Genomic DNA, 25750 nt, shown 5'->3' with positions numbered 1-25750 from the left:
CGCATCTTGCACGTGTAATATGCACAAGTCGATCATTTTCATTTCTTTGTTCCTCAGCACACACTGCCCTCTGGATACAAATAAAATACACAATGAGTAACTGGGTTTAAGATCATTTGAATCATTTGAATCTTTTTTTTACAGAAAGAATGGTTTATTTTTCTTAGATTTTATTTGCATTTCTTTATTTTTCTGTTTAAATATAATTAGTGGGCTAAGAGTGTTGTGGTTTACAAATTACAATTAAATTGTATTTACACAGTGCTAAATAATAATTTTATATATATTATTTAGCACTGTCTAAATAAAATTTAATTTGTAATATAGCACAAAATCACAACAAAATTCACCTCAAGGCGCTTAATATTGTAAAGTACAGACCCTACAATAATACAGAGAACACCCCAACAATCAGACACCCTCTTTAAACAAGCACTTGGTGACAGCAGGAAGGAAAAACTCCCTTTTAACAGGAAGAAACCTCCAACAGAACCACGTTCAGGGAGGGTGAGCCATCTGCATAAAAAGAGTCCTCCACAAACACTGTGACACACTGTGTCAAGGCAAACTTCCTGCAGTCATGTTGACATTCCTGCCTCAGTAAACACGTGCACAGCTGTTTCTCTGCCTCTGATAAAGTGATAATTTGGACTAAACTGTTGAAAAAAGGAGACATGTCCCATATATTTTTTAAAATATCACATTTATTGTATTGTTAGATCTGACAAAGGTTCATTTAATTTTTAGCGAAAGTGTAATTTTCATTTTTATTTCAGTGCCCTAATAGTCACGTTTACATAGTCTTCCTTTCATAAGCTTTGAAGTAGGGGCCCTACTCTACATAACATTTGACACATACATAAGGAGTGTTTGAGCTCATATTATTTAATACACCTGGGGTAACTTAAATCCTCATGATCCACTTATGATGGATAGGTTTGGTGCCCAACAGTTGAGCCGCTTGAGCATATCTCAGTCCACTCAGTGTGTGAGAGATGTCTTCTTGCAAGTCGTTAGTCCATCGGCCTCTGAAGCAGAGCAGCATGACTTGCAGACTGTACGTCTCCACTACCTGTGCTGCAGCGGATCATCATCAATCATAATATAGCGTGGCCTTTGTTCCTGGTGGGTGTAACCCACAGACTGTCGCGTAGACTCTTGTCTGGTGAAGGGGTGTGCACGTGTGGGCGGGTACGTACCGACGTCACCACTTGGTCCTTGCTGTCAACGCCAAAATAAAAACGAGTAAAAAAAACAAAAAACTTTTCAAGTAGACTCATGACAGCGGGGAATCGGGGAAAGCCTCTCTTCTCCGGGCTGTAATGGTTGTTCTGCCGCGGCGTTGTTGGTGTAGCAGCGGAGGTTGTTTTTCTTCTTCCCTGAGCTCGCACGGGGAAAGCCTGCGGGCTGCCTCCGATTAGCAGACTTGCTAGCTAACGTCAAGTTGGAAGAAAGTGGAGAAGACACGGGGCGAACGGGGAGCTCATCCGCCTACACAGACGTATGCGACGGATAGCAGGTACGAGAGCTCACCCATCTCCTTCCACCACATCAGACACAGCGCAGACTAAAAGCCTTGCCGTCTTTATTTTACTCAGTTTAGGCAGTCCTCCCCCGCACATACCTTAGGACTGCAACAGCTCCCGTGTCCCTCTCTCCTCCTGCCGTGGCGGCAGAAACAACAGGACACGTAGCAGTCCCCACAGTTTGAGCTTTCTTCTGGAGCAACTTTGCTCTCCTGAAATCAGTCCGCTGCGCTTTGGCGGCTTGTTACAATTCGCTCAACACCTCCTGTCTTTGTGTTGTTTAATAAGCTGTGTTTCTCTCCCCCATTGTCAATGAGAATCGTATTTTTTGGACACATTTTTTTTTTTTTTTGCCATTCTCTTCAGCCGTCTGCAGTGGTTTTACGATGCATTTGCACCTACACCCCATGCCAAACATAGTGGATTTATTTATGGGGGGTATTGCTGTTACATAGATCCATTTTTACTGTAAGCCGAACCCGCCAGTCGCCGCTGAGGTTGTGCGGGCTGCACAATAGTCCAAATCAAAGAAGAGAGGGTTTGCTAAATCTGGGCATTTCTTCCAGCACCAGTATCAGTATTCGTGTCATGATCCTGCCTGCCTGCCTGCTTGCTTGCTTGCGGGGTTTGGTGTGATGAAGCTGGCCAAGGATTGAGCCTCCAACTCGGAGCGAGCCAGACCCATCCCTCTGCTGTAGCAATGCGGTAGACTGGGGGGGCCGGTTTAGATTTCCAAATGAACAGGGAAGGGGGTTGGGGAAGAATTGAAGCCCTATTATTTATATTTGGTCGATATGTCACAGGGTCACGGTTTGCTGACAGCAGCAGGATAGTCCAGCGGACCAAGGTCGGACGAGGATGGCAGAGCACCTCTCCCGTCCGACCTGTCAGCCGCAGTGAGGAGGCTCCGTGCGCTGCTCCTTCCCATGGGGCGCTATGAACCAGCCTGCCAGGTGAAGAATGCCAATGAATTATTCAGGCACATGCTGCATATGATCAGGGTTGCCCGGGAATGTGCGTAGCTGCTTCTGGGGACAATAAGAGCCCACCCCCCCAAAAAGAAAGAAGAATGGCCTGCCTCAGCTTCCCTGCTGAACATGCCAGATTTGAGAGAATGGGGCTTTGGAAAGCTGGAGTGGAGTTGGAGTTGCACTTCTTGCAGCGGCTTTGATTCGTGGTAAATGTGTGTATTTACTGCAGAGTGAAGTTTGTCCTACCGATGGGAGTTTGTGCAGAAGATTACTCCAGCGCTGTAATCATGGTAGACACTGAATTGATGCAGTGTTGCTCGTGGCACTTGGGCTTGGGATGCTTTGGTTTTTTCAGCAGGTTGTTCTTCATTGGGTTTCACACAGCAGCGTATATGCACGGCACTGAACATTTTACTGTGCATGAAAAATGTCGGATACACACGTAGTAACATGGGTCAACCTGCTTAGGTTGCTTTATAAACAGCATGATTTCACAAACTGTACAGCAACTGCTGTGTCTGCCAGTCAAAAGTAACCCTTCTCTTGCACAATACTATTTTTCTGGAATCAGGTGGCTTGCATAACATTTGTTCATCTATTTATATATTTTTAATTGAGAATGGTAAAAAGACAGTAAATGCATGCCATGTTTCCCACTGTGTTGTAGCCCCGCTTCTCTTGTCGAGGAGGCCAGTTGCTGTAGTTTGAAAAGTGAAATGTTTTCTCTTGTGGGCTGGATATAGGATTTTAGCCACTCATCATATCTGGGCTTCCTTACTTTTATTTTATTGTTGCAGAATAATCTGAATGAATTCAGTGGGGGATGAGTCTGGACTGCAGGCAGCTTAGCACCTGTACGAGCGTGTGCGTATCCTTGCTGAAACGAGCAAGGCTTTTCCTGACAGACTTAATAGCAGTGTATGATGCTCCAAATAAATACATAAATAAATATTTCCACTAATCTACGCTTAGTGGGTTTTGAAGTTTGTGCTAATAACAAGCTGCACAGTTCCTCTCCTCTGTAGCCCTAAGGATTCTGTGTCCAGAATTTCATAATGAATTCAAGAGTTTCCACTTTGCTTCACTCGATCTTCAATGAGGCTTGGCCCCGAGGAGGCAGCAACGCTTCTGGGTCTCGTTCGAGTTTTAACTTACGTGTGTGGATGCGGTGCTGAGCTGTGTCCACTGACACAGGTTTTCAGAGTGTTTCTGAGCCCACATAGTGAGCCATTCAGTCCTGCATTACAGCCATTTAGTGCTGCTTTTCAGGCTTGTCCCTTGACTTCACAGGCTTATGTTAATCTTTTAGTAATACTGCGTAGTAAATTATCAAATCCCCCAGCTGGGGTTGGGCTGTGTCCACATGCACATGGTGCACACCTTTGAATTTACAAGACCTGTTTGCCTTGTCCAGGTGTATACGCAGAAACTGAGTTTCTTAAAATCCTTACCTTGGAAGGATTTTTGTTTTAAAGATCAGTCACATAAAACATTGTTTATGTGTAAAGAAATGGCAAAAATACATAGAAATGGCTATGTTTACCAAAAGACTTGTGCACATGTGGACAGGGCCTTAAATCCTTGAACTGATTAACTACAAAGGCCTTCACAGAGTAGCGACGCTTTTCCTGTCTTCTGAAAAACTCAGTCATTTGAGATGCTCTTTTTAAGCTCAGCTATGTTACTAGTTAGACTAATTAGCAGTGAGATTTTCTTTGCATTTTTTTTTGCTGGCAAATATCCGAATGTTCATGATAGAACCGCTATCTGATAGTTTAATTTTTTAAGTACATTTTATCAGTTTTAACATTAAATATTACATGCTTGTTGCAGTTTTCAAGTCAAATATAACATAAAAAATCCAAATGTAAAAAAAGTTAACTCTAAGAATTTAAACTTCTCTACTTTTTACTCAGCGTCCCAGTTTTTTTGGAAACAGGGTGATATCAGGACAGAGTCCAGATCAGTGCTGACACAGTATGTGGCGATAACTGATAACAGGTCATTATGTGAATGCACTTCAGTACCCTCTGTTTCCTGTGAACTTTGGGTCTTTTTTTTTAAATTGTTTGTTTAAACATGCACAATTTGGCTGTAATTGTGGTTGTGATCTGTTGAAGGGGGGGAAGCTGAGAAATGCAAATAATTTTTTGCTTGCAGGAAACGAATAACAGGAACGGTAACACTCACAAGCTGATAAGTGTCGAGACTTGTAGTGCCAAGTCCTCTTCGAGAAGTGGAACTTCTATAAATGCTATCTGTTTTTTCCACTAAGGGAAGTTCTCAGAAAAATGTCTGAGCTTCTTGTTCTTGTTTAACGTAACAATCGATACGATTACAGTCAACTGATGAAAGTCTATAAGGACTCAAGGACTCATTAAAAAAAAAGTCTTTTTGATTCAGTGGTTTTAGTGAGCGTGGTGCCATTCCCTCGCTGATTACCTGCGGTTTGAAAAGACGGGTTTCTGGTGCGATGACGTGAGTCAAAGTAAATAAATCTCTTAAGCTACTCAACTATAGTCTGTTCACAGTGTATGTTTACAATCTGTAGTTTGCTTAGCGTTCCCCTGGAACGGTTTCCTTTTAGTTCAAATTTGCTTTATCATTTTAAGATAAAGTGTCAGGAACATGGAAGTGAGGCAGAATGGCAAAGATTGAGTTTAAAAAAAGAGGTTTAAGCCTAAATGAAGCTGTAACAACAAGCATTGTTTAAGTAAAATACCGCCTGAAATTCTTTATGCAATCCCATGAGCTGAACTTGTTGCTTCATCTCGAAAATCCTCTTTCGCTCAGGCTTTGTTTTCTTCTCAGGGATTTTTTTGGTGTGTCCTAAACAACTCTCTGTAATCCCCTTGCAAAATGTGCATAATAACACAGAGCCTTTCTCTTTTTTTCAGTTCTAAATGCTTAGCATCACATATTCACACCCAGTAACTTCTTTTCTGTTTCTGCCACTCTGTTATCCTTAAAAGCTTTTTACCCCACCCCTTCCCACCGTGCCCTCCTTGGCTAAAGCGCTCATGTCACTTGCATTAGACGGCTCGTGTCTTCAGCTTATATTTTTTCCGTCTGTCTCTTTCCCTTTCCTCCTCTTCTTTGTGCGCCGGCTGAACCACACAGTTTCCCCCCGCTCTCACTGCCACCTCAGTTTCTCTTCTGGCACTGCCCAGGATGACTGACAGACATCGATTGAACCTGTCCATCTGTATCACTCTCTGTGCATCCCCACCCCTCCTCCCCCTCCTCTGTGTTTAGGTGAGTGATGGAGATGAGAGAGTTGACCGTGGTAGCTGGTAGCTTTGTGGGTTTCCAGCTTCTCTTCTCAGTGGCCAGCCCGCCGCTCTCCTCCGCCATTACCCCAGGTTATGGACGGCTGCCTCCCACCAAGCTCACTGAATGGAACTCCAGGTACGCCACGGGAAAACGCTGCTCGTAAACAGGCCTTTTCTGTACACCTAAGCTACCTCGTTTTTTTACAACAGCGCTGTGCTGTAGTGCCATTGCTGGTAGTAATGCCGGCACATTTTAAGAGGGAAGGGAACCGATTATGTTGCATTACCAGCAGAATTGGATGTAATGCCTGTGGGAAGAAAATTATGGTGGACGATCATTGGTGAATTTTTTGCAGTGAAGACCGTAATTTCATCATTTGGGCCCAGTAATTTTCAGTGAATGTGAGTTAATTTTTTATTTGTTTTTTGGTAGAAATGCATGGAATTGATTCTGGACTGAACATCAGTACTTTGTTGGTGGAAAATGGGGTATAGCCAGGGATATAACATTAAGAATGATCGATTAGGATAATAAATGTTGAAATATACTGTACGAAAGTCCCTTCCCTCCCATTTCTTAATATTTTGAAGAAGCCATATCTCCTAATTTTTAAAAGTAGTCTTGAGAAATACCTCTCCAGGCTTTCTGAAGGTCTCACAAATGTTTTTTAGGACATTTGTTGCTTTTTCACCATTTTCAGAGGAATGGTTTTTGTTTGTTGAGCTGGTTAACACTGACCTGTGAATCATTCGAGCATTAAAAAAGGTGTTATCTACACGTAATGGACAACTTGGCAAAGGACCAATTTTAAAATGTATGTTTAGGCAGTCTAGCAGTCTATTGCAACAATACATAGTCTGTTTCCATTTCTTTGATGACAGGAATAAAATAGTTTTTTAGTTTAGTTTAGTTTTGTTTTTTTGATGATTCCCAATGACCTGTTTGCCAAAAGCCTGGCGTATTTTGGCATGGTGTGCAGCGTGTCCTAACAAAAACTAGAAGTTGTAGGCCTAACAAAAACTACAGCAGATGAAAATGATGAATGACTAAAAGGATGAACATGTCCTTTAGAAGCAGGAACACAGGACCTAAGAGATACACCTGTCCCTTCAACTGATCTGTCAGAAATGGTCTCAGTGGAAGGGTGGCTATCAAGATGATGTTCATAAGGGAGGAAAATGGGGGGAAAATGGCTGAGGTATGCCAAATTATACAAGAACCACACCGAAAACTAGATCTGATGGAGTGATGAATCCAAATTAGAAATGGCTTTTTCAAATAATTGATATGTACGAAGGAGGTCAGGAGAGAGCTACAACAGTAAAGCCCCTTTTCCATTAGTACCTATTCAGATCCACTCGGCACGGTTAGCAGGGTTTTCCATTAGGTCATAGTACCTGGTACCAGGTAGTTTTTTAGTACCAGCTTAGCCAGGGTTCAAAGCAATCCAAACAGGTACTAAAATGTGATGTCGTCAGACTGAATGCCATCGATGACTGGTCAGTAGCGTCACTCGGTGAGTCATGAGAGCAACTTGTTCACGAAAATCAAAACCACCATTTTTCAAAGTCTGCAACGAAGGAAATGGCTACAAAAACATTGCCGTGTTCCCCGAGTGTGACGAAAAGCTACAGATTAAGCAGCAGGTGTATATTCGCTTCGACGTCCACGTTTGTTCTAGCTCTCATGTTGCATATTAATTATGTTGCGGGACACGCAGATGCATTGCAATGACGACGAGCAAACAAACAAGGTACTCCTGGGTTGTAATGGAAAACCAGTCGATCCGAGTCGAGTCATGTTGTCCCATGGCAAATCGACCCGAGTAGGTACTAATGGAAAAGGGGCTTAAGAGTCCACAGCTATCTGTAAAACACGGTGGAGGCTCTGTCATGGTTTTGGCTGCAATCAGCCAGTGAAAACTGATTTATTATTGAAGAAACACAGCATCAGATTTTGATCCACCATGCAATATCATCTGAAAAGCTTCTGATTGGGAACAGCTTCAAAACACACATCAATCAGGCATGGATTGGCCCCCCAGAACCCAGATGTTAACATTATTGAAGCAGGGTGGGATCATCTTGAAAGAAAACAGAAGAAAAGGCAGCCAACATCCAAAGAAGAGCTTTGAATGTCTTTTAAGAAGCCTGGAGAACTATTCCTGCAGACTATTTAAAGAAATTACATGAATGCTTTCCAAGAGACTTCAGGCTGTGCTGAAAAATAAAGGTGGTCAAACCAAATATTGACTTTTAAGCCTGTTGGTCTTTTTCAAACAATTTTTTTAGCTTGTATACTGTATTTCCATGCATGTTTGTGCATATTTCAATAAATTGTAGCACACTTCCCTTATTCATATATATTCATATATCATATAAAGTAATGATATTATAATTATTTTTTGTCATAAAATTGTACAAGTGAGCTGCACTTCCTCAAAAAATAAAAAATCTGTAGCCGCATAATGTTACAAAGCCTTGACCAAGCTAACCTCTGTGCGGTTCTGTTGAGATGAACCTCGATGTGCCTCAGGCCAGCTCATCGCTCTGCACAGCTACAGCTGTGATGTGAACGGCTGGTGGAGCACAGAGTGGTTTAAAGTTTCAAACTTAAACCTCAGGGGTGAGGTTCAGGGGGCAATGTTTTGTAGTTGCGTAACATCTTTCACTGTTTTTATTTTCTTCCTCCATCTGTTTGCTGTAATGCACTGCTCAGAGATAACACTTTCTTCATGCAGCTATGGTTTACATTAGCCCGCTTCTACCTAATTGAAAGAATGGAGTGCACTGACCAAGGAATCCATGACAAGTCAAAGGCAAAGCGCTGATGGCCCACTCTAGAGTGGTCTGCTGTTGTGTAACAGCCAGCTCTCAGTGTGTCAGTGTGCTGTTTATGTAACCACAACTTAAGTGCAGGGAGAGAAGGGAGAAAGCACTTCTAAGGAAAAGCAGTATGGTTGTGAGCAAAAAAGTGTGTCCTCTGCTTTTATTTCATGTCTCTTCTGCGTTTCTCTGCTTCCTCTTATTTATTATTGCACATCCTCAAATAGAGTGACTGCATCCAGAACTTCCTGTAACAGAAAATAACTCAGTGGCTAGTCATACTTTTAAGACTGGGCTCGTACAGCAGCCTGCCATCGAGCCAGTTTTGGCCAAGGCTCAGGCTGGCAGCTGCAGTCTGTGGATAGAGGCTGCATGGTGACACTGGAGGAATTGTGATTGTGGTAGAGAAGAGATAAGACCCACTGGACCTCTGGAGTATCTCTTCAGTGGCCCACATAACTACTCCAAAGGTCAAAGAAAGTTACTTACTTGAACACAGTGCATAAAATAAATGCAGCTATAATAGACCGAACGTAAAACTTGGGCATAGTCATCATGAACTCACCCAGTAGGTTCTAGTCTCTGCATTTTGAAGCCAAGTGTTAAATTTGGTAAACTATCATGCTGTTTTGTTTTTGTTTTTTCAAAAATGATCATATTGGGACCAGATATTGGAAATCCAAGAGTCCGTAAACTATATGCAATGCTACCCACAGATATCTCCTGATTGGTCCTAAGTAACAGACCAATGAAAGAGCAGAATTGGACTTTTCTTTTGTTTTGTTTTTTGAGCTATATGCACAGCAGACGATAATCAAACAATGTCAATGTTAAATAGTTATAATATTCTAAACATACAACATTCTTAAGCACCTTGAGGCAACTGTTGTTGTGTAATGTAATAAAACTGAATTGAATTTAGGGGATTCTGCTCAACTGGCTGCCAGCTGGTTGTATTCCTATAAAACAGGAAGGTTGCCGAGTGCAAATGTAATAGTTAAATATGAATTTCTGTCTATGTAGACAGAAACAGATACATGATTTTGATGATTAGCTGTATTATCAGAAACGGATTGCATGTAATTGCCAACTGATTGCAGACTGATGGCGTCTCATGGCAGCATTTATGCTGGGTTTTAGTGATAGTGTTGGTATGTTTGATAATCTCATCTTTCAGCAAAAAATAACTGAAGTGAGAGAACTTTATCTTATTAATGTAACAGATACTGACAAAGTTAAACATTGAGGACATAATTTGAGAGGATAAATCACAATATATGTTATTGCAATTCTCAACAGATTTCAAAATGTCATGTGTTAATACCATATCATGGGGGGTGATTGCACCTCTAAGGGGGATTGACTCACTTTTGGAGCGAGCTGCGCTTTTTTCAGCCCCATAGCTTGGTGAACATGTACACTATGCATGTACGAACAGATGTTTAAAAAAGACTGATGATTGCTCCTGACTGTAAACCTATTAATCTGTTGTCACGTTCACTAATTTGCTCTGGTAATGTGTGTGTGTCTCTCCCAGGTTAGTGTCCACAGTGCACGCGTTGATTGTGGGCTTGTTCTGTTTGTACATCCTGTGGTACGATGACGCAGTCAACGCCAACCCTGTCTGGTAAGAGGAACAGAAAGGAAACACTCATGCATAAAAAAACATCCATGAATATCCTGTCACATGCACGAAGTAAGACAAGATTTGGAGCATGCAGCCATGTGCTGTCCACATACTGTGCAGCCATATAAACCAAAATACTGAAACACTGTTAGAGCTCTGGGTGCTTTTGGGAGAAACCTGTGTTCCCACATCTGCTTTTTCAGACTGGCAGCCGGAACTTTCTCACATGGGGAAGGGGGGAAACTGATGAAGGGATGAAGAGGGAGGTGGGAGTGGTGGTGAAAAATCGTCAGGATTGGTAGTTAATACCTTTTGGCGCGACAGAGATGGCATTGCCTTCATGAGAACGAAAGAGGGAAGGCGAGAGGATGGATCTAACGTGTCAGTGGAGTCTCCAGAGAGTTGTTGATTTGGAGGATTTAGACTTTGATTTTTGTCTTCGCTGTCTTCTCTGCCTTCACTCTCCCCACCAGTGCTGACTCTGTTATTTGGATCAGTGAGTCCTGAAAAAGAGAAATGGTAATCTCTCGCTCACTCTCCCGCTCTCTCTCTCTCTCTCCCATTTCTTTCTCCTTTCTAATATCTCAATCAGTCTTTTGAACACATCTCTCCTCAGCTTTCGCTCTCATTTTTCTCACTTACAACACCAATTCCTTCCTCTCTCTCCTCTTTTTCCTTACCTTCTGTTTCACTTCCTCTCTGTCTGTCTAGCAGACTAGAAATCCCACCAACAAGACTCCTTTTCATAGCAAATAGCAGCAGCTTAGTGCCCCCCCCCCAAAAAAAAACCAAAAAGCCCACTCTCCCTTTCCCTCGCACCACCAGCCCTCACGATCCCCCCCCTTGCCGGTTGTACATGTCTAACTGCATGTCTAACTGCCAAATCAATGCAATGCCTCCCTCTTTTATTCTGTTTGCCTGGCTAGCATCGCTGATGGAGCAAAAAAGGGGAGAAAACAGGAGTGGGTAGGGGGACGGCAGGAGGGACGAGCTCTCCCTCCCCCCTCCTGCTGCTAGTCTTCATCTGCTAAGTGTTCAAGTGCTTAATATCTTACCAACATTTTTGGGGGGTTACAGGCAGGATTTTTCTTCTGTCACTTCTCTGAGACACCCCCCCTTGAGGAAAAGGTGACAGTCATTTCTCTGCTGAAATAGTTTCTTTGTTCCAACTTTATTTCTTCACTGCTATTGTTGAATTTCTTAAGCTTATCCCCGTCACCCACCGGCACCTAGCCGATTCCCAGAAGTATCCTAATGCCTTTTTAAAGCTCATCTCATTGCAACACCGGAGTGGAGCAAGCCTTAATTCTCCAGTCAATCTGATTGCGTTACAGCATTATTAAGGCCTGTCACACAGCAGCATTGTTCTCTCGGCGCTGTGCTAAATGGTGGCGCAGCGGTCAGAGCCAAACTGTTAGAGGCCCGCTTTGTTTGCAGCTGCTGCTCAGGCTCTTTCAGGTTGTCACTCCGACTGTCAGCACAGCTTCGGCTGTTATCATAATCCTTTCGGTTAACAAGCGCCGTGTCTGCCGGCCTCGCCCCTGCTGCATTTCTTGATTGGCTTATCTGGACTTGAACTTAACATGTGCATGACAGTCTGAGGAGAATGGAGGACCGCATTTCAGTTTGTTTGAAATTTAGGACAAGCTGAGATAGATTTTTGACACTAAAGGAAAATAAGCAACAAAAAAAACAAGATAAGGTGAAAGTGCATTCTGTCAAATCTCATCTAATAAATAAAAAATAATATCTAGTCCTCTATAAGTCAGATTAGTAGAGTAAATAGTCAGACAGACAGATTGTCTCATTGTTTGTTTAACAAAACTAAGCTAAAATGCAGATGCAGTGTATAAGAAAATAAGTACTCCCTATGAGTCACCAACTTGTATAACCACCCTTAGCACTAGTAACTTAAACTAGTTGTTTTCTATAGGATTGTATCAGTCTCTCACATTGTGGTTGAAGGGTGTGCTTTCTTTTTACCATGACTCTTTGTTCTCGTGTTGCTTTTCCAGGATGTTTAGTTCAGCAAGTCTTTCTGGTGAGATTTAGAAAACTCAGGCACTAATAGTTATCAGCTTGATAAGTCAAACCAGTTTATTCACAGCGCTGTAAAAGAGGTGGTGTTGGCAGCATATGGGCAGGTCTACTGGCAGGCAGCAGACTGGCATATTGTACAAACAACAACCAAGCTATAATATTAGAAAACTGCAAAGAGGTTAATCACATAATACATGCTCCGCAGCAACACAGTTTTTGCAGCCAAAGCATCAGAGTGTGAGTGTGTATCTTCTGCTATAAAAAACTGCTATATTCATTCATTCTTTCATACATACAGTTTAAAGCACTTTAGGCCATCGGGAAGCCTGGAAAGGCATTAGTGGCTGTAAATGCAATCTTATTTGTATCACTGCTCCATTATTAAGATACAGGATTAAAAGAGGGTGTTCCATTAAACTAATGTTTTGCTTCAATGTATTCCCATGGTATTTAAATAGGTTTTAGCCGCCTTCTTTCAGCTGCTGTCCCAATGTTGTTTACACTAGTAAACACATTTAAATAAATAAAACAAAAAAACAAGAGAATTTGGACTGTTAAACAGGCTGACTTGCATATTTTAGAAGCAGCAAAGAAAGGTCTTTGTATTGAGAAGACAGAGGCTTTAGGTGCTGGCTAATAACTCGAATCCCTCGCGTGATCTTGCAGGAATGATTACGTCGTTTAACGGTGAACTGATTGGTCAGTAGGTAATGGTTATGTGCATGTTGATGTCTTATCGGAACAGGTTAGGTCTGCAACACAAGTTACCACGGCAATTTAAGGAGATAAGAAGAGAACTGCATTTGTAACACTGAAAATCCAGAGGTAAACCTCAATTCACTGTACCTAGCAAGGTCCCAAAACCTAATTTATAACACCAGTTTCTTTCCTGAGGAGGGTCAGCATGTCATCATCAGCACCCGGTTCCATTTGTTTGCAAGTTTTATTCAAAGAAATGTAACCCTGCAGCTAAAGGATGCTGTTGCTGTTAAGAATCAGTAGAGGTGATGAAAAGAGAGGTCCATCAACTGTTTTTTTTCATCCACCTGTATCCCAGCAGCCCTTTCTTTTCTATGGTTTTGGTAAATTTGTGCATTTTTCTTTCTCCAAACTTCATTCAGATGTGTTTTATTGTTGCAGTTAAAAGGCTTTATTTCTTAGATTTCCCTTAAGGGTCTGCGTGCACAACACTAAATGTAAATATCTGAATGAAGAGTCAAACTATCAATAGAGCAAGCAAGTAGAAAGCTAATCAAATTCATATAAGATGTCAGTGTTACCAACATCATCCTCCTCATCTTCATTATAAGAGACCTGGAGTTGAGTTTCTTTGCCTCCTGGTTGTCACAGGTTGTATAAAAGTCCTTGAGAATTATTAACCAATAAATTATATTTCTTTCTCTTGATCTTACTGGAATTAATATTTAAATCAAAAACTGACATTGAATGGGACTTCCAGTATCAGTATCAAAATGAAAAGCGCTTTCTTACATCATAGTTTCACCAATGTGCTGCTATCTGTTTCCCATTCTTGAAAGTCAAAACCTTGAAAATCTGTTTCCCTGAATCTAAACAGTAACCTGTTGAAACGCAGCCAGCTAGTTTGTGATTTATCTGTAGATCTAAGTTGTTGATAACTCTGGAATGACTTAATGAAGGGTTGCAGACTAAGACTAACAAAAAGTCTAAGATGAACTGAAAGTCAGACCCTTCTATTTCCATGCTGTCATTTGTCACCACAGCTCCAGATCAGCTGCTGGTGAACATAACTCATAGCCCAAGCATTTCACCACACTTCCCCCACTTTTGGCCATCTGAGACGAAAGTTGTCAGAGTTAAAAAGCGGAACAGTCAATGATTTAGAAGAGAGGCAGTCAAGGGTATGCAGCTGTCACAGAGATAAATGATACAGAGTACAGTACAGACTCTACAGGTAATTCTATACTTTGATGTGCCAGTGAGGATGTTCTACTGAGCAAAGACAAACTCTGAGAGAGAGTTAGCTTTTTTTCTTCAAGTGGCGTTCAATAAGAATATAGAGAGTTTATTTAAGTTTCCTTTGCACTTTTCTTTGAACTACATATAAGCTCAAGGTTCATTCTGATTACAACATATCTGTAGCCCCATGGAAAAAGCCTAGCAAACTGCTGAGTGCATCTGGTGCCCTTAAATGACTTCTACTTCCCACTTAACAGCATATCATTTGGCTTTGAGTGTCTTTTGTATAATGCCTGTTGAGTCAGCGCTATTGTAGCACTTCCTGTTTAAAATTCTACGTATGTCTTTCTGGGCCAAATTCCAGTCAGTTAACCATTCATGAAGAGAGAACGTGAATGTACTGTAGATCTGATTAATCAAAGTTGAGTCACACTGATGAGATTACCAAGAAGTATGTGGATTTTCAGGCTCCCTGACAATCACATTATCAGGCATGATGGGCATTAGCCAACCTGATGTTTGCACGTTGGATTTCTGTCAGAGTGTGAAGAACACTATCCAACAAAACAGGCAGAGGCCATGTTTGTCACATTCATACTCGTATACTCATGGAAACAAAAATGTTGGGGAAATGTTAGATTAGTAAAACGACAATGTTTTGTTTTTTTTTGTCTTTTCATATAAATACAAATGTTTGAGCAGTTAAGTCTTAAACTCAAACAAATACTCTTCTTTGACCTGACTGTTCATTTTGGACTGGCATCAATGTGTCTGTGTGTTTCTATCACATACATTTCATTAGATATTAGAATGGTATGGTAAAAAGGAAATCTTAAATGTAACTTGGTTATATCTCCAGATGTTCAGTGCACTTAGTTAAAGTACTCATTTTAAAGTGAGGCAGTCGAAGCTTGGAGATAAAGAATACATTTTGGAAGCAGTGAGCCCAGGGTCATGTTGTTGGTCTGGGTACAGTGTATAGTAGAGCATGTGCGCTGTGCTGCGAGCTCCTGTTACACAAGCAGTCAGCCAGTCATTTGCTATGCGATACTTGTGGCTGATACAAGGATCGGATCTCTATTGAAGCAGACATACCTCCATTGTTATTTTAAACCGATGTTATTTGCAAGGACACTTTAATGGTCAGAGCAGCAGGTCACAGGTTTATGGCCCGAACTACTGATCGCTGATTAAACAGAAATGCTGTCAAACGGGAGGGGAGGAACAAAGAGTGCCAGCATTGTGGATATCTTTTCTGCAGAGCTATCTGTCATGCTATGGATTCACCACAAGCATTGCTCTTGTCAACACATTTGTCTTTATACCGCACACAAGAGTATCGCAGCAAGTTCATCAAGGTTAGACAGTCGAACTTAAATGACCTTTCAGTTTTAATCTGCTAAGAAATGCAAGACGTGCAGTATTGCAGACTGTCGATCAAGGAAGCAAGACGACTTAACATATTTAACACATAAACTGGAGCTTCTTCTTCCCGTTTTTTTGTTTTTTGTTTTTTGTTTTTTTAAATCAGAATCAGAAACTTTATGAATCCCTAAGGAAATTGTGTGGTTACAGTTTCTCCAAGACACTGTAACAGACTGAGCTAAATTTATAAAATGCAATATATTACAAAGTTACAAAATATTAAAATGTCTCTAATATATACAAGTAGTTTTATTATATGTAATAATTTTGACTATACAGGATGTGCAAAACGGTGCAACTATCGCACTGTGCTGTGCATTAGGTGGAGGAGTTGTACATGCAGATATCCACAGCCAGCAATGATTTTGTGTGTCGTTCAGTGGTGCATTTTGGGTAATCTCGGTAATCTCAGTCTCTCACTGATTGAGATTGAGCATTATGGCTTTGTTGAATGTGCCTTTACACTGTATCCTTTGCTTTTCCACAGGGGTGACCCCAGTCTCGTCAAACTAAATGTAGCCATAACCTGTGGTTACCTCCTATATGGTGAGGTTTTACTCTTTCTTCTGTCTTTGTTTGTTTTTTTTGCATATGTGGCTGCCATTATCCTTCGTGTGTTACAATACAAGTAGAGCTTTGTATTGTAATCAAGTTACTGTAGAGTCGGATAGTTTAATTAAATGTATATTACATGCTATGAAGGGTTACCTGTGATACATGAATGCACAGGAGCATCGAAAAAGGCCAAAATATTTGAAATGTCAGACTGGAAGAAAGTCATTGTTTTGTCTTACCGTGTGTCCTTGAATTGGAATTTAAAACGCATCCAATGTTTCCTTCAGAATTCAAACCAAAGGGAGACACAAATACACTTTCTTTTAATAAAAAAGAAAAAACCTGTACAGTAAATGAAAGAATAGTCAGGGGTCCTTCATTCCCTGGTTGCTGCACTCCAGGTCATTTGTGAACTTGCAGCGTTAGTCTTTGTTCTCCTCTGCAGCCTTGGAGAGCTCAGCATTGACATTTTGTAGGTTCTTTACTTTACAATATAAAGTGCCTTGAGGCGATTGTTGTGATTTAGCACTATATAAATAAAAATTCTAACTTGCATAGAATCTGCAGAACAGGACAAAAACTATTATGAAGTTAATAATAATAATAATGGTAACTTTATTTTTATAGCACTTTTTACAAAATGCTTCAGTTTGAATAAAATAACACAAAAGATAAGCATATGTCTAAAACATACAAACGCATACTTCCATACGCACATTCGAAGAACAAGAACCCAAAAAAATGAGCTGAAGAAGAAGAAAAACTTCTAAAGAAGAAGTTTAGGAGTTTTTGCCTCTGGTTTCAAAATAAGTGTGGAAGTGTGAAAGAGTTAGGAGACATTGATCAGTGATTGGAGACTGAGTGCTCGAATAAGGTCTTAGCAGGTCTGCTACAAAGGCAGAACCTGGCCATGTAGGGCTTTATATGTTAGTAATAGAAAATGTAGAAAGAATTCTGAATTTTACTGGACACCAATGAAACAGAATGGAAGAGTTTTGAGATATGAGATTACAAATTCAAATATTGGTAAAAAATAACACCAAGGTTCTTAACAGGTGACTTGATATTGCTGGATAGCCGGCCAATGTAATGACTGATCTTAGAGAAGCTGTAAGAGCCAAACACAAGAACCTCAGTTTTGCCAATATTGAGATGGAAGAAATTTAAAGACATCCAATGAATAACTGCAGTGAAGCATTCCACGAGATAGGAGAGGCTCTTCAGGTTGTTTGTCTTAACAGAAAAATGCATCATCAGCATAGCTGCGGTCGGAAATCCCTGTTAGAAGCTATTTAATAGATAACCCAGGGGTAACATATATAAAGAAAACAAAACTGGACCCAGGATTGAGCTCTGAGGAACCCCACATATGAGGGGCTCTGATGAGGACATACAGTTAATATGAATTCTGGAGTATCTGTCAGATAAGTATGATGAGACCATTTAGGAGCTAGGCCTGAGATACCAACCCAGTTCTGTAATAAGAATGAGATTATCAGTGGTGTCAAAGGAAGACGTAACGAAGATCTGTCGTGGAAATTGGAAAAAACTCAGATAACAGAACTCCATGACACACTTGGGCAGGTTGATAGACCTGATATAATTGATCTTAACAGAAAAATATTTTTCACATTCAGCCGAGGGCTGGGCAGGAAAACCAGACTGAGCAGGATTAAGGAGTCTGTTTGTGGTGTTAAACAAGAACCTTGAACTGTTTTTCATGCTAATTAAGCCAAAGAAGTAGACTGGTTAGTAATTCCTTCATGAAAAGGGAGTGAATTGTATTTTTCTATCACAGCTTTTCTGCTTCTCTGTTTATTACAAATATAATTGTTGATCTAAGGCAGGGGTCTGCAACCTTTAACACCCAAAGAGCCACTTGGACCCGGTTTCCACGCAAAAGAAAACACTGGGAGCCGCAAATACTTTTTTGAAATCTAAAATGAAGATAACACTGTATATATTGTTTTTTTACCTTTGTGCTTTGTGCGAACATCTAAAGTAAGTAAAGTTTATTTATTAAGCGCTTTTCACAGACAGGCAGTCACAAAGCGCTGTACACAAATATTAAAATGAACAATACAATCAATAGACATTATACACAATGTAAAAGATCGAATGTAAAGAATATAAAATACGTAGATCAACAAAAGGCTTGTTTGAACAGAAAGGTTTTTAACTGCTTTTTAAAAGAATCCACAGAGCAACTAAGGTGTGTTGCTTATGTAGTCCATGAAGTGCTACAGAGAAAATTACATTTTATTTATGTAATTAACACATTTTGAACTCTTAAAGAAATATAACAAAAGGAAAGACACCCAGCTGAACTAAAATGATCCATGTAGCAAACAAAAACTGTTGTGAGCCGCCACCCTTTTCAGGTCAAGGCTTTTGGAGCCTTGACCTGACTTTTAAAAAGTAATTGGAAAAAAAGCACTATGCTGCTTAAAAAAAAAAAATAGATATTTGCAAAATTCTGCCTTAATATCTATTTTACCTTGTTAATGTGTGTGGCGGGGCGTGGTCTGCAGTGCCGCTGCATGGGAGTCGGACGCACCTGAGCGGCACCCGCAATCGCGCCTCGCTGCCTTAAAGCCTGTGCTCTCTGCTGTTGTGTTGTCGGGCTGTATGCGTACGGCAACCGTGTGTGAAAAGAGGTCAATAAAGAGATGCTGAAAAGCATGTCCATGCAAACATCGTCGGGTCTGCCGTGATATGTTTACAATGAGACTTCTGGTCCCAAACCTCGGCGCACAGCGTCTGCAAATCGGGGCTTTCATCTTTACGCAGGACTGTAAGCTGTCGTCTGTGAGGCGTGAGCGGTGTTTGTTTTTAACATAGTTCACGGTGGAGAACAGCTGCCGACGTAATGTGGATCCGAAGATCCATAATTGGCCTATCTGGGGTTGAAAGTCTCGATAAATGCACGGCGTTTCGGCGGGTACACCGGCTTCCGCGAGTGTGACGCTTATTTTGAGCGATGAAAAAAATAATAAGATATAATTTTATTTTTATATTTCAAAATCACAATAATCTTCCAGTTTAGAACTACAAGTTTAAAAAAAAGAACTAAACACAAATAAAATGCACTTCAGCGAAATACTTCTTCTATTTTCCCAAACCACCCGGAGCCGCAAAATAAGGACTAAAGAGCCGCATGCGGCTCCGGAGCCGCAGGTTGCCGACCCGTTCTAAGGGAAGAGATTGACATCTGGAGCTAATCTACACAGACTATTAAATCAATGAAGTAAATCGTTGACTTTCAAAAATGTAGACATCAAGATTGACACGTAGTAAGAGAGTTAAAAATGTAGCCACTGTGTTCTCATTAAAGAGCCTAGACTTTATGATTCTCCTCTTTGAAAACGATACTGGCTGCAAAACTGTGGCAAAAATGATACACTTATGGTGAAACAGTAAATATGGCATACAAAGAGAGTCTAAAGATGAGCCAAGAGTAAAACAACCAACCAGGATGTGCCCACCATTGTGTGCGACTATTAACATGTTGCACCAAATGAAATGCCTTGTGTGAAATTCAGTTAGAGGAATCAATGCGCAAATTGAAGTCGCATACCAAAATGAGCTTGTCAAATTTAACAATAGATGAAGGCAGATAGGGGAACTCATTTAGGGAAGTTGGTAGCAGATTTAGGAGGTCAGTAGATAATAATATAGCAAACTGGATTTTCACAGTCAATTTTGAACAATAGTAATTTGAATGAATGAAAAGAAATGGGAGGAAATGGAACACAATTCAAATTACCCTTGTAAACCGCAGCGATTACCCCACCACAGCCTGAGCGCCTCAGGGCATTCAAGAATTTGTAGTTTAGTCAGCAAAATTCCACAAGGGGGCAGTAGTCCTCTAGTTTGAGCAAAGTCTCAGTGGTACAGAAGATGGTAACAAAACCATTATTAATAATTGATTCATTAGTAAAAGTTCAGTCGTTTCAAAAGAGCAATAACTGCTGGCTTGGGAGGCTGGGCTTTGTCAGGCACGGTAATTAGACTGTTAGGCCTGGGTGCAGAAATTTGTGATGACTATAAATGGTTTCCATCCGCGCCTTTGTAATTACAGGGATTGGTAAAACTGTGGCATCAGTCGAATATGAGATTGGGGAATTAGCAGGGGATTCTGATGCAGCCAAATAACGGCCACGTGAGTGGGTTGGCCATCGTGATGTCCAGAGCAAGCTCATTATCAGCGACTGAACTTTTGAAAATACTAGGAAAGGAAATTGTCCACTAGTATACCAATTTGATTGTTCTCTCAAAAGAATGAGAAATAAAAACATATTACAAAACATAGTCTTTTTGCTCAGGTCCATGAAAATGCTGCATGAGTGCTGTTGGAAATGAATGACCATAAATGTCTCCTTCAGTTTCTTCTGCAAATTCGTGTTCTTTGTTCTTTTGTTCTTGTTCTCTTTATCTGCAGTTGCTGTTTTATGACTTGATTATAGTTATGAATGTATTGTCAGCTCTCCAGGTTTTGTAAAAAGTTTTAATTCATCAACAGATGAATTGATCACAAAGTGATTATGTTATGTATGATTAAGTCCTGAGTATTCTGTGTGCGTGTTAGACTCAGCTCAGACTGGGCTTTGTTCTTTTCTTCTAAAGTCAGCTGTGTAATGTTTTGCTAGCTTAATGACCAATGTCTCCACCTGCTCTCTAGACCTGGTGCTGCTAGCGTGTAATTGGAGCACTATGGGGGACAGCTTTTTCGTTTGCCACCACTTGGCGGCGCTCTATGCTTACGGATATGTTTTGGTGAGTGGCTCATTTTTCAGTACGAAACTGTAAACCGGATTCTTGTTGTTTTTGTGTCCTTCTGCTTCCTAAATTCCTGATCATCTGTGTTGTTTGCTCTTCGCAGACCCGTGGTGTCCTTCCCTACTTTGCCAATTTCCGTCTCATTTCTGAGCTATCCACACCATTTGTGAACCAAAGGTGAGTCATCCTCACTTGTGAATATGTACTTGTCAGGATCCCCTTCACACCATATGGCAGACATATCTTGTTCTCTGACATTTCCTAATGGCTCTTTCTCCTCCAGGTGGTTCTTCGAGGCATTAAAGTACCCACGCTCACACCGGTTGGTGGTATTAAATGGCGTTGCTATGGCTGTGGTGTTCTTCCTGGTGCGCATTGCAGTCATGCCATCCTACTGGGCCAGTGTATTTGCCACTTTTGGCACTCCGGAGTTTGAGCGGCTGGGCTTGGGTGCCCAGGTGGCATGGATCACCTCCTGCATTGCCCTGGATGTCTTGAACATTATTTGGATGTACAAAATCACTCGAGGCTGCTACAAGGTCCTGACTGGGAGAGGAGGGCGAAAGGTCAAGGTAGAAGCAGAGGCGTCATCTTCCTTAGATAAGAAGCACACAAACAACCATACAGACTGAGGAGATGTAGAGCAGAGGATTTGTAGACACAGACAATAAGCATGGAGGGAGGCTGGACAACCAGGAACCTCGCTCTTTTACTAAAGCCTCAGCGTCCCTCTCACCCTCAATCTCAGCCCCTGATCTTCTTGAAGTCAGCTAGTGGCCTGGGCTAAGAGTCCTCAGGTTCTCACCCTGGCACAGGACAAGCACCAGCGTTTGCAACCTTTTTCACTGACAGATTAGTATCCTGCTGGGTGATAGCTTTCAGACGACAAGGTAGAGCTCAAAAGCACACTTTTAACTCTGTCTGTTACTTCTGTCACTACCACCAATCCTCTGTCATCCCCCCCACAGCCTGCTCTCACACTCAACTTCAGCCAAAGCCCAATCCTCTGAAGTGCCTGTGGGAGGGGGCGTGAGGGGAAGGAAAAAAAACAGGAAAGCAATAACAGTAGAGGAGCATATCGCCCATTACATTACTGCTTAGCCCCTTCAAAAACAACAAAACAACCATCTCACTCACTTTTGCTCCTGAACAACTCGAGGCTTCTTCTTCTTCATCATTCTCCGTCCACACTCGTGGCCTGCAGTGTGATTAATTCACCCGTCAGACCCGCACGGTGTTTGTGAATCTATAGGGCTCTTGTCTTAAACTCATCAAACCTCACAAAAAAAGAGACAGGAAAAAAAAAAACCACCATGAATGCCTCTTCTACAGTATCACCTGCTGTGGCCTCCTCGTAACAAGTGGCACCTACCTGTATCACCAGCCATGCCCCTCCAGCCTCGTTATCATTTGGAGTTTCTATGTAAAACACAGAATATGCATGCAGGAGAGACAGAGACTCACTCTCTTACACCTTTTGCTCCTAACAGGACAGTTTTGCCTTTTCAGTATTCTTCGTGATGGCTTTTTTTTTTTTTTTTTAATTTAACACTTTAATTTAACACTTGTCATTAGCAGTCAAAGGAATATCATTTCCATTGCAACCCTCTGCCTCACTGGGAACGGGCTCCATGATCGAGCTCCAGTGTTTTCGTTCTACCTCTCCCCCTGCCTTACAAAAGAGTCTGTCGATCCCGTCCTCATGAATTAATCAGCTGTTTATTTTTTTTCCCTGTTAAAAAAGGAAAAAAAATGTTTTTATCCTTCAAGACTTCATCTGTGTCAACATTACTGGCTCAGAGGGACTTCTCCCTCTGTCTTCAGAGCTTATCCCAGCCAGTGCAGTGCAGCAGAGCAGCTTCGCTAAACTGCTTCTAATCGTGTCTTTTTGGTTTTTGGTTTTTTTTTTTTATAGTCGGACGCCCCCCAACCCCCCAAAAAACCTCTCCTGCTTCTCCACCCTGTTTTCAGTGACTCTAATAGTGGAAAGGAGTCAGAAGACTTACCCACATTCACTTGTTCCACTTGTTTGCACATGCACTGCATAGCGTGCAATCTTACACACTGTATTCAGTGCCCTTTTTTTTAAACACCATGGTGGTGCTTGTCCTTTTTGCAGAATCTGAGCAATAGGAATGGTAGCAATATGCCATTTTATTATTTACACTAGTTTTTTCAAAAATTTTCAGGCAGATAAGAACATGAATTTCGATGGACCGGTCTGCGACAACAGAAAGCAACGTGGCAATCTGCATGATTTACTTTACTGTATAAAATGTATCCTCACTGTTAGAGCATGGTACGATTCACATATTTCTGTGACGCCTTAGTGAATAGGTAAATAGATGACTAACATCTAAATATTCAGTGCATTAATCTAATGCTAAAGAGGTTGGGTGGGGCTGGGCTGGGTATCTTCCAAAATGTGTTGTCCTCTCAGAGCATACTCAAAGCATGTACTACTTGTATTTTTTGATTGTTTCCCCTCAACCTGCATGTCTGTACAGTGTATACGCATACAGTAGGTAAGTTGTGCGTACTGTATGGCTAAGTCACTAGATGTTACCACACTTTCCGTAGGCCAGTTGGCATTACTCGGATTTACAGATTCATCAGTTCTTCTGTCAGCAGATTCTTAACAGCTGATTTCATGACAGACAGAAACGCAGCAGATGTTTCAGGTTTGGGATTTTTCTTTTTATAACAAATCTTGAAATAACAGGTTGCAGGTTTGTACTTTCTTCACTTGAAATTTTTTATTTAAACTTGAGCTGCGTTCACATCCAAAAATTACTGACAGTAACTAGATACCCCTAAAAATCTGCAAGAAAATGTAATTTAATTCATTTTCCATCCTTGCACAAGTTAAACTCAACAATAATTATATAGCGTTTAAATAAAACCTTTTCTCTTTTAGCCTCAGACCCCCCTCCTTCCTGCAAACGCTACCTGCACAGACACACTATGAAGTGTTATACTAGTGGATTTCTCCTTCGAGTCTTTGTCTCGTTGGATCAATGTTTAAAATAGTCTGAGAATCTCTGCTGCTGTTTTCACTGTGGAAATATAAAGCACATTCCCCGTGGGGCTGTGACTCTCCTGTCTTTCTGTCTGTCACCGCTAAGGAGGGGCTACAGTATCTTGTGCCTTTTTAGACAAACGATGGATGTGATGCAGTCAGATTTGAATTAGCATGAACTTTCTAATGTAATATCCAGTGATTATCTCCTCTATATTCCTTATGTATACTCTGTGTATATATATTTTTATAACCTGCCTGCACAATGATTAATCCGGCCAAGTATTATAATCCCAAAGCCGATCCCAGCAGGGGAGCCCGTTTTTTGGGCGGGGTATATATCTGAATGTTGCGAAAGGTTATTTAGTGGCATTGAAATGATCTTTGCATATGTCAAAAATGAAGATAACGGAAATCTTTTTGTTTTGTTTTGTTTTTTTAAACACAAGTTCTTTAAGCTGTACACCTAGTGGACGGGAAGGCTAGTGTCTCATTTCTCCAGCCTCCTGAAATCAAAGCTGTGAATATTCAGTCGAAACTACCGAGCACGGGAGACTTTACTGAGACTGGGCCGAGCAGTGATGCTGATACGCTTCTTGTTGTAGCGTATTGCTCTTTTTGGATGAGTTTAGACTGAGACTGCTCTCTGGCACATGTCTCATGCACAATGTAAAAAGGACACAGATGGGATGTTTGTTGTGTGACTCTTTTGCGAACTGGACAAAGAGAGTTTTTGTACCTGTCAGGGTTTTTCTACAGAATATATTTCAAGATCTCTGTCGCACACTTTGGGGCTTTTTGGAAAGAGACAGTGAATGGAATGATACAAGGCTGTGGTCTGTATTCTGTACTAATTATTTTATTTGTTTACAACAGCCAGATTGCCACTATTTGTTATGGCATTTCATAAAGAGAAATTGCTTAGCTGTATGTATATTTATCAAAAAGTTAGCAAAAACCATCCTGTGATCAAACTCTTTGATATATTTGGAACAAAATTGCAAGTTTGGAATTGAACCTCCACCAGTTTGCCTGGAATGCGGTTAGGTTGTTTTGCCACATGCTCAACAAGCATATGTTGAAATGAAATACACTTTGGCCTTACAGCTGAGTTTTTCTATTGGGGTCTCAAAATAGACAAAAATTTAGACAAAAAGAATGCTGATATTAAATGGGTTGCTTCTGAGCTGGTGGAAGCTGTATGCTATACTTCAGTTTCTCTCAAGGTTATTTACGGTACGAGACGAAACATTTTTCCTTTTAGTTTTGTCGTTCTCTGTTTTCTGGTTGTACAATAAAATATAATCGGTTGAATCTGGAAGGTAAAGTTCAGTGATGATCATGTCTCTTTTTTTCCCCCCTTTTTCTCCTGTGAATGATTTGCCAGTGTGGCTTCTCCTTTTACATCCTCTGTCTGTTTTTGTGTTTTAATGCAATGCAGTTTCTTGTTATGATCTTGTTATGTTTTCTGGAGATTTTAATGTGAAACAGCCTACACTACACACACACGGAGACGCACGCAGCCTTCGGGGTCCTCGTCCGAGCATTACCTTGTGACTCAGGCTGTTGTTGTCTACAATGACCACTACTAATCATCACATAATTGTAGTGCTGAAAGCTGAGACTTACTTGAAGTGTTTTTTTCTTTTTTCTTCAATAAAGTTGAAAACAGAAAACCAGTATGTTGGGGTTTTATTTTGACTCTAAATTTCTATTTTCATTATGCAAACTTTTATAATATGGCGGGTGGCTACGGGTGCAACTCCTCTCTA

At 41.0% G+C, this 25750-nt stretch overlaps 1 protein-coding gene across 3 annotated transcripts; it reads left to right on the top strand.

Moving 5' to 3' along the window:
• Positions 1-687: 687 nt before the first annotated feature.
• On the top strand, positions 688-25354 carry tlcd4b (TLC domain containing 4b). Of its 3 annotated transcripts, XM_019358230.2 has the most exons (8): positions 688-1519; positions 2330-2479; positions 5753-5905; positions 10133-10222; positions 16113-16171; positions 20862-20956; positions 21063-21136; positions 21243-25354. In XM_019358230.2, exons 3-8 carry the CDS (start codon positions 5760-5762, stop codon positions 21589-21591), a joined length of 813 nt encoding a protein of 270 aa, XP_019213775.1. In that variant the 5' UTR covers positions 688-1519; positions 2330-2479; positions 5753-5759; the 3' UTR covers positions 21592-25354. The 3 variants fall into 3 exon arrangements, with proteins under 3 accessions (XP_019213775.1, XP_003443204.1, XP_025762527.1); XM_003443156.5 differs by lacking the exon at positions 2330-2479 and having other exon boundaries at positions 690-1519; XM_025906742.1 differs by lacking the exons at positions 2330-2479; positions 5753-5905 and having other exon boundaries at positions 690-1519.
• The last annotated feature ends 396 nt before the right edge of the window (positions 25355-25750 follow it).

Source organism: Oreochromis niloticus, linkage group LG4 (genome assembly GCF_001858045.2).
Source record: "Oreochromis niloticus isolate F11D_XX linkage group LG4, O_niloticus_UMD_NMBU, whole genome shotgun sequence".
Classification (NCBI taxonomy): Eukaryota; Metazoa; Chordata; class Actinopteri; order Cichliformes; family Cichlidae; genus Oreochromis; species Oreochromis niloticus.
The sequence above is the reverse complement of the archived record's forward strand: the minus strand, read 5'-3'. Positions and strand labels throughout refer to the sequence as shown.